This window comes from Epinephelus lanceolatus, chromosome 10 (genome assembly GCF_041903045.1).
Source record: "Epinephelus lanceolatus isolate andai-2023 chromosome 10, ASM4190304v1, whole genome shotgun sequence".
NCBI lineage: Eukaryota > Metazoa > Chordata > Actinopteri > Perciformes > Serranidae > Epinephelus > Epinephelus lanceolatus.
Genome location: NC_135743.1, coordinates 10,267,365 through 10,276,894, shown reverse-complemented (window position 1 = coordinate 10,276,894; position 9,530 = coordinate 10,267,365). Strand labels below are relative to the sequence as shown.

Sequence of the window (9,530 nt, the reverse complement as noted above, 5' to 3'; positions counted from 1 at the left end):
TACACTCCTAACTAAAAAATTTTTGTAAGGAGTCCTAGGAGTGATTCAGTAAAGTTCTCAGAGCAACTCTGAGCAGGGAAAGAACAGAAACTTTTACATAGTGATGAGGTGTGGTTGACTCCTGTTGCTAGGTGTGATGCATTCTTTTAACAGATGTGATTGGTTGTCACACACATGCCCGTTATTGAGCCTGCAAGGTGTGGACACCCAGTGGAAATGAGATGACCTGCTGACTGTGAAAGTGTTGTCATGGTTACTGTGGTCACTCTGCTGATGGAAGGTTGAGACAGACTGAAGCATTTCATTTACTCACTGTCATCCAGCGTTTGGAGAATATTTCTCCGACCTCTTTGTGTTTCCATCATTTTCTCCTCTGCTTAAGAAACTCTTAACCCTCTTTAAGGTCTAAGATGCTCTGTGAATAACTTTTATTTTTACAAGGACCTAGTCTTAACTTTAAGGGCAAATTCCAAGGAAGTGTCACAATGACAAGAATTTTCTTAGAATTCCGTCACTAGGAGCGACTCTTAGCAGCAGGAAGCTTTGTGAATACGACCCCTGGTCTTTGCTCAGTGTGTGCTGAAACTTTGTTCCTGTCAAAAAAAAAAAAAAAAAAAAAATCCCCTAAAATAAAAACAACTTCGTCATTCTTACAACATTTTGCTGCCAAAAGCAGAAGTGCAGGTCTTGTAACCATTTCACTGTCTCAAGCTGCACTCACAAAAGCGTGCATTTAGACCACAGCGGTGGTTTGAGTTTCATGATTCTGTTTCTGAGATGAGGTGAAAACTGTCTGTGACAAACCTGATAAGATGACGGGGGAAGAACTGCATTATGCGACGGTGACTTTCAAGACTAACAGTAGGCCTATGTCTAAACACGGTGAGTCATGTACTCTTTTTTTTTATTGTACTTTGATGGTGTAGCTGAGTTGCTGACAGAGGTGGAAAGTAACTAAGTACTTTTTCTTGAGATACTTGCATTTACATTTTTCTATCCCCTGTTACTTTAAACTTCTACTCCACTTCATTTAAAAGGGGAATATAATATATTTTTACTCCTCTCCTAAACTTTGACAGATATTGTTACTATACCCAGTTTTTTACCAGTTTGAATTAGCATTGCAACACCGAGGTGGTGCCAATAATAATCAATAAACATTATATTTGATTGATTGATTTTTTTCATGTAACAAGTATCTCGGGGTCTTGTTCACGAGTGAGGGTAGAATGGAGCGTGAGATGGATCGGCGGTTTGGTACAGCTTCTGCAGTGATGCAGGCACTGCGCCTAACTGTTGTGGTGAAGAGGGAGCTGAGCTGGAAGGCAAAGCTTTTGATTTACTGGTTCATCTACGTCCCAACCCTCACCTATAGTCATGAGCTCTGGGTAGTGACCGAAAGAATGAGATCGCAGATACAAGCGGCCAAAATTAGTTTCCTCTGTGGGGTGGCTGGGCTCAGCCTTAGAGATAGGGTGAGGAGCTCGGACATCCAGAGAGAGCTCAGAGTAGAGCCGCTGCTCCTTCAAAAGAGGTCAGTTAAAGTGGTTCGGGCATCTGATCAGGACGCCTCCCGCTGGAAAGCGTTGCTGGGGAGAGGGATGGATGGATGAATCATATCATCATTTTTAAAGTGACATGGTAAACTACTCTAAATAAAATACAGTATTTGTGTTAAATCCATTCTTCTGAACCTTTTCAAGTCTTAAGTCCTATCCTAAATTTACTCTTGAGTTTCTGTAGGAGCAGTGTGTAAGATTTATGGGGATTTCGTGGCATCTAGTGGTGAGGATTGTGGATTGCAACCAGCTGAAACTTCTAATGGTTAGAATTCCTTCAGTGTTCATTGTTCAAGGGTTTTTTTACCAGGAGCTGAATTTTCGGCAGCGGTCTCCTGCACTCCAAACCACACGGATCAGGGAATTTAAACCTGAGGCTAAAGGAAGCGGCAGTACCGAGATTGTTTTACGTCATTCTTAAGCACAAATAAGCACAAATAAAAACACCCACACCTCCGCACAACCCTGCAGGGAGGTGCTGCAGTGGCGGATTTTGTGTGAATTCAGCTGAAGCGCGTGCTTCATCCTCTCCAATTGGCTTCTCTTCTGTGTGTGTGTGTGTGGCTCAATCTCGCCCTCGATCAAACAGACACAGACCTGCAGCTCGCACCAACAGAGCAGAGGAGAGACATGGCTGGCTGCTATGTTTTCATAGAGTCCTGACCTCAGGCTGCTATTGGCTGGGAGCTACACACCATTTCTAAAAGGTCCAAACTAAGAAAATACACACAGAGGGCAGGTTCTCTGCAGATACAGACACCACACACACTGCTAGTGGGTCATACGTAATGAATGAGAGGAGTTACCTTTGTGTGAGTTCACATATTGTTTTGTTTTTTGTTTTTTTAAATTCCTGCATAGTTTATTTTTAATACTCAATAAGATAAGCAAGGACGTCAGCTGAGTAGGGGGTCCCTTAGTGTGGCCCAGGACACGAGTGTACACACTGTGACCACATGTGGCCCAGAAAACCTCCAAATGTGATCTGAGCTATCAGATATCAAGATGCAGTGAGGACACACTGATGCATTAGGTGCATGTACACCTGTACTAATCCAATCTAATCACCCAAGACGTATGTTAATACCAGATGTAAACAGGCCGTTTGTGTCTTGAAATGCAGACACTGCAGACCAGTGTTTTCATTACCTTTGCTTCTTGCAGAGAAACCAAGCGACCTGGAAATAATCTATGACAAGGTGACAGAATGGGAGGAGCAAACATCCAATACAAATCTTGCCATACCAGGTTATTTGTGGTTTATCATGACTAAAAACATAGAATATGATAACTATTTGCTATGAATTAGAATAATAATTTGCCTTTATTCTTGTTTTTAATAGAAAATGAAAAGAAAGCTCCACCATGTACTCGGCTTCATCTGCTGGCAGCATGTTTGGGGATTATTTTTGCCATCTTGGTGTCCATTGTTGTCAGTATCCACTGTAAGTCTGCCTTCTTGTTTTCCAGGACTTTCAAGGCAGTTTAATAATAACAGGTGGGTACAACAGTAACTGTTTCTTCTTCCCTGACTGCAGTCAACAAAGTCATGTCAGAGCAGCACCGAGAATACGTCAACCTAACAGCACAGAATCTGCAGCTGAGGACAGAAAACAGCGACTTAGAGAGACGGATGAAAGATCTGATCAGAGAGAGAGACGGACTCAACTGGACCGTCTCAGTCATCCTGGAATATGAGAGCTTCCCAGTGAACTTACACTGTCCACAGAGAGGTGAAACATTTTCATGAATGGTGGAATGTCACTAAGAAACTTAAACAAGTACTATAGGCCCACTTCAGTACAAATCTGAGTATTTCCATCTTATGCTACTTTATGTTTTTACTCCACCACATCTCAGAGGGAACTATTGTACTTTTTATTCCATTACATTTATCTGACAGTCCAGTCTCACTCTGAAGTCACTGAAATCCAGCGCTTGGGCAGTAACTTTCGGCATCAGACACTGGCGAAAAAAGCTGTCCTTTAACGTCGGCTTGCTACGCAACCGGTCACAGTTATAGTTTCATGGCAATCAGTGGCATCAGGGGGAAACTTGGGGGACTTTCACCAGGGAGAGCAGTGTTCACACCTCCCAAAATTATAAAGCCAAACCCTGATCTTTTTTCCTAAACCCAACCACGTGTGTTAGTTGTTGAAGGTAAAAAACATCAATTCATGGTGTTGTGCTGACGTAGTGCGTTTATTTTGAAAGAGACTGTATGTAAATGTTAAATTTCCTGTGAAAACGGAAGTGTATTTTGTAAGAAGACAATGCATGTAACAGGCAGAACTTGACACGACGTCCCAGAACGTCAACAACCAAGGCACTAGCTTGACTGGTTGGCAGAGGCATACGGCCAGGAGGCGCAAATTCTACTTTTATAATATTTATTTTTTAATAAGAAAAAAATGTGATATGATTTTGTTTTGTCCTTCTTGTTTTCCAGTGTGTCAACCCTGTCTGGACGGCTGGGTGCTGTTTCAGTCAAACTGTTACCTGTTTTCAACCTCTGATTATTCCTCCCATTGGAAGACTTGGCAGGGAAGCCAAGACCAGTGCAGACAAACAAATGCAGATCTGGTGGTGATTGAAAGCCAGGGAGAGCAGGCAAGACTGATCTCTTTTATGTCCTAAATCTTTTATGCTGTGTTTTCAATTTTTGCATATCTCTTTTCATGTGTGTTTTTCATCTTTGTATGGCAGACTGTTGTGCATCTTTTTGTCCCATATGTGCTGTAGAAATCATTGTATTATCTTATTATAGCACAGACACAAAGATTTTTTTTTTCGTAATTAAAACCTGTTTCACAAATTTAGGAATTCATCAATAACCACACAAAATACTACCATGATGACAACCACGGCTACTGGATCGGTTTGCGCAAGATGGACACGTGGATGTGGGTAGATGGAACCAACTTCACTGTGATGTAAGCACAAAACAAACCACATACACAATGTCACTCAAAAGATGCCACATATGTCTCTTTAACCTCAGTGAATCATGACTGCAGTCATTCAGACACATGACTTCATCATGATTCCAAAGCTGCAGTAGGTAGAAAGCCTGAAAACGGTTGATTTTTGAGTCTCATCTGAGTTAGGTTTCGTTCGTCTCCACCCTGAGCCCCTCCTACCAGACGAGCACGCAAGTATTTTATCCTATTTGGCTCTATTTCTCCCTCTCTGGGAGCCTCTGTTCTCCCTCACCGCGCAGCAGCCCGCCCCATCCCTCCCTCGCGGCCCCGCACATATTCCCGAGGCTCGGGAAGGCGCATATGCAGTAGAACAGCCAATAGGAACGCAGTGGTCTGAGCTGACCTTTGATTGGTTGATGCACATCGGCACGATACTGATTCTTTAGAGGCTGAACACAGAGCCATGGTGAGGTGCAGTAACCTATTGTTTGTCTCAGACCACTTGATTTACATTATGCTTAGAGCAGACGTTGCGCTAGACTTTTTCGTCGCCTGTCATTTTGACCGACAGGGTCATAAAAATCCAGTCATAATCTATTTTTACCAGTCATTTTAATTTTCGTTTTTAAATGATGATAAAGATATTCAAAGACATTTAGTTTTCATTCGTTCGTTTTTAATAAATCCAACAAGCAAGTTATAAAGTGTGCATTAATAAGGACATGAACGAAAAGATGAACAGACAGATGAACTGCCTGAAGGCTCGGTGACACAAAATTAAAATTGTAATGAAGTGGGTATTGAAAAATGTGTTCGGTTATATACTGTTGTGTTATTTTAAATTATAAACATGGTATTTTCTCCTCACTTTCCTCAGTGCGTGCTGTTATTTTATTTTGAAAATTGGCCGGATTTTCTCATCTTTTCTGTGTCCGACTTCCTGTTTGGTACGATCCGCTCTATCCAGCTTGACAGAAGCGCTCGCGGCTTGCGTGAAAAATAGACCAGATGCCAAAGTGAAGTGCTGCCTCCGCGGGCGCTCCGCTCTGCTCAGCGGCCTGTGTGGACAGTCAGATAGGTTAACACGGGCGCTGACTGAAAACTGCCTCCGCTGCTGGGCAGTGCGCTTCTTTTTTGTGTCCAGGCCGTTATGTCAACAGCTACATGAAGCAGAGGAATGACTTTTTCTCTGCAGTGTGAAAACGGCAGCCACTTAAACCACTGACTGTGCACTCCGCCGCCAAGTGGACAGGGGTGGTAATTGCAACCGGTCAAAATGACGGACGGCCTTCAGATTTTCCGGTCATTGTTTGTAAAAAAAACGGTCAATGACCGAGAATATCCGGTTAATGCGAGCCCTGGCTTAGAGGATATTATAACATTTTTACTCAATTATACCAAAACAATGTTGCCTACTGGAGCTTTAAATGGCGCTGGTTATTTATATTATTGTGGCATATTTATTATGACTACAGTCCATCTGATGCTCATTTTGTTTCTGTTTTTCGCCGTATCATCAAATGCAGCTGTAGCCAGTACCTCACTATCACTATCCTCATTCATATTTTAAGAAGCTATAAATTATATTCAGCCACAAAATAAGCCTGAAAAGCTGCAAATCAGAACAGAAGTACAGAGAGTTGTTGCATAGAGATGATACACCATCTCATCTAGTTGCATCGGTGTGAACCGACAGGATTTTAGAACGTTGAAGGTAGTTGTCTTTTTCAACTCGGCGCATCACAAATCTTTGGTCTGAACTGGACTTTACTCTCAACAATGAAGCAAATAAATGCATTTCCCAAAATGTTAAGCGGACAAGCAGATTGATATCATGTAATTGTTTTCTTTTCTTTCTTTCTTTTTTATCCAGGTACTGGAAAACACAACAAGCTGGGAAGTGGGCATCTTGTGCTCTCACTCTGCCACAAACAGATCCTCTGGCCAACTGGGTCAAAATGGGCTGTAACATGTATAACCGCTTTATCTGTGAAACAAGAGCTCTGATCAAACCAGATTAGGAATCAGATGCATTATGAAAATAGGTTACAGAACATTTAAGAAATATATCTATCTATGGAAGTTGTTTTTTGTTTGTCAAAACTGATAAATGTTGCCTTTACTGTTTTTTTAAAACAGATAAGTAAGCTTAAGCACTTTTTTGTTCTTTTCTAATTTATTCACCACAGTTCTGCAGAGTGTACCTTTGAGTAATACTGTATGTGGCATATATGGCCTGAATATATGTATGTATATATTAAAACCGTGACACACAAATCACCAAACACCACCAGTCAAAGCTAGCCCATTGGTTAGCTTCTGCTGCCCCAGTCTGTGCGCTGTGTCCTGCACCATTACAACTTGTCACCCTGCTGTCACCCCCTGTTGGCTGTTTTTTTTTGGTCGATTCAGCATGTTGAAACGGCAGCCAAGCCTGTCAGTGAGAGGGATACTCTGATTGGCTGTTCAGCTCAGCATATGATAAAAGAAATGGAAGTGAGGAATGTAAACAATCAGCTAAAATCAAGAGGGAGTGAGGTCAAAACAAACTTGTTACATAAGGTCAGATTATTTTTCTTTAGCTACAAGCAGAAATATTTTGTGGTGGTTTGTGTTATTTTGCAGTGGCGCACAATAAATACGCTTTGTTCTGTCAGCATCGGATTGTGTTCATTTGCTAACTGGCTAACTACCATCAAGACAGTTTTCTGGTTTCCCTTTTTGAATAGGGAGTACAGACTACTGCCATCTGCTGGTGTGGAGAGTTATTTCTTCTCACACAGGCGCAGAACATATGTGCTAGCTGACCGTCGGTTGGAATTTTTGCGGTGTGTTCATATGCAACTCATTTGGCTGAGACACAGTGATGTCCGGTGACGCAGCAGGAGACCTTCATCGCCGCTAGTTCTCTGAGGTCGGTTTGGTGTGTCTGGGCCTTTAGAGAGATAAGAAAGCAAAGTCAATAAAGATAATCTATCATCTATCTAGGCCTACTTTGTGGTGCATAAATGTTTTAATCTGTTTATATTCCTTGGACATACATGTACACTCAGTGGCCACTTTTTTGGGTACGCCTATACCCTGAGTTGCAGGTGACACCATAAGCCGGCTTGAGTCGAGCTCAGACAGCCAGTTCACACTGCTGCAACTTTTCTCTGTGACATTCTTAAACTGTTTCGTCTCGTCACAAATCTTTGGTCTGAACTGAGCTTTTGATGAAAAGATACTACTACTAGATGACTACTATGTTCATGTGTGTGTCAGTTAAATATGAAGCTAAAGTCAGGAGATGATTAGCCTAGCTTAGCACAAGGACTGCAGATAAGGGGAAATGGCTAGCCTGGCACTGTTTACATTTGACTGGACTTTTGCATTTCCAGAAAGTCTCAGCCAAGAAATACTCCCACACATAACAGGAACAGCGCCAGGCTTTGAAGCCAATTTTCATAGTGGTCAAACAGTGGTACTGCAATTTGCAGGGTCCATCACGTGATGCCACTGGGCCCAAAAAGACTTTTCCCCATAGACTTACATTGGGAAAGAGACGTCTATAAATCAGTGGATAATTTTTTGGGGGCGTCACAACCCCCGCTATCAAGATTGAATCCATTTGCTCCAATAATTTGGAAAGTCTAAAAGAGCTGCAAGATTAAATCATTTTAACCCCATTCAAGGTAGCAGTGTGCTTTGGTCTGAACTGGGCTTTAAATAATTAAAAACACCACATATTCAGTCTTGCTGCCATAGATAATCTTTATAGCAGGGGTATTCAACTAAAATTCAAAGAGGTCTAGTTTGAGAAAATTTCCTAAAGCAAACGTTCGGAACATCCTAATGTCTAACTTGCGATATGATTTAGTGTGATATATACTGAAGTAGCCTAGTAGTTGTATCAACATCTGCATGCAATCAACATCTGACACAAGATATGCATTTAAAAATAAAATGGAGAAAATAAATGAAATAGTTTTTGAAAAATTGTGCATCTCAAAATAAAGTGCTTCATTTTAGAAAAAATAAAATGAAGTGCAGCAACAGCTTGAATTTTCCTTTTTCTTTGTTAACTGTTTCACATCTTGACGTAACAGTCTCAACCATCTTCATTCATCTTCTAACCACTTCATCCTCTTGAGGGTTGCGGGGGGGCTGGAGCCTATCCCAGCTGACATTGGGTGAGAGGCAGGGTACACCCTGGACAGGTCGCCAGACTATCACAGGGCTGACACATAGAGACAAACAACCAGTCACGCTCACATTCACACCTACGGACAATTTAGAGTTATCAATTAACCTGCATGTCGTTGGACTGTGGGAGGAAGCCGGAGTGCCCGGAGAGAACCCACGCTGACACGGGGAGAACATGCAAACTCCGCACACAAGGGCTCAAGACAGAAGGGCTTTTACAATAAAAAAATAATAACAATTTTCTCTCCCTGTCCCTCGCTCACTCGCCTCTTCCTCTGTGTTTCTCTCCCTGTCTCTCGCTCACTCGTCTCTTCCTCTCCGTCTTCTCTCCCTGTATCGCTTTCTTTCTTTTTCTATATTTACATTTTTCTATCATCTTTCTGCTTGTAACTCGCCCTTCACGTCTCTCATCTGACTGTACACAGAGTCGCAATGCTAATCAATTGTGATTTGAGCAATTTGATTGGCTGGGTGGCATCATGTGGGATGATTATTTCGCATGCAATTGGACTGTGCGTTTCCTGATCAGCTAAACCGGTGCTGTAAAGACAAGAAAAGTTGCGCCGGTTAAAATAGAAGTGTCCCGTCAAAATTTAAATTCCCATAATTATTTACTGGTTATAAGTCCGGGTCTGTATAGGTCGGCGTCTGGGTCCAGACTCAGACCGCTGTCCTCCTGTTAGTGACTAGGGCTTTATAGCATCAAATGTGTATTCATCCACCACTGAAAATAGTCCCCCAACAAATGCATGTTTTACTCCTGTTTGAGTAACGTTTGCTGACAACTACAGTGAAAATGAAATCATATATGTGGCTCACTTTTAAATAAACTCAGTGCTACAGACAGGGGAGGAAAGTCAGAACG

At 42.0% G+C, this 9,530-nt stretch overlaps 1 protein-coding gene across 1 annotated transcript; it reads left to right on the top strand.

The window, feature by feature from the left end:
• The first annotated feature begins 672 nt into the window (after positions 1–672).
• Positions 673–7,136, top strand: LOC117266391 (asialoglycoprotein receptor 2-like). Its single transcript, XM_033641561.2, has 7 exons — positions 673–882; positions 2,724–2,807; positions 2,903–3,004; positions 3,098–3,292; positions 4,009–4,169; positions 4,380–4,492; positions 6,354–7,136. Exons 1-7 carry the CDS (start codon positions 813–815, stop codon positions 6,499–6,501), a joined length of 873 nt encoding a protein of 290 aa, XP_033497452.1. The 5' UTR covers positions 673–812; the 3' UTR covers positions 6,502–7,136.
• The last annotated feature ends 2,394 nt before the right edge of the window (positions 7,137–9,530 follow it).

Bases quoted from the DNA above. Each gene is read 5' to 3' on its own strand.
- LOC117266391 (XM_033641561.2), top strand. From the start codon at position 813: ATGACGGGGGAAGAACTGCATTATGCGACGGTGACTTTCAAGACTAAC. The intron at 3,293-4,008 runs GTGAAACATTTT...CTTGTTTTCCAG, and splicing joins CTTACACTGTCCACAGAGAG to TGTGTCAACCCTGTCTGGAC. The intron at 4,493-6,353 runs GTAAGCACAAAA...TTTTTTATCCAG, and splicing joins GGAACCAACTTCACTGTGAT to GTACTGGAAAACACAACAAG.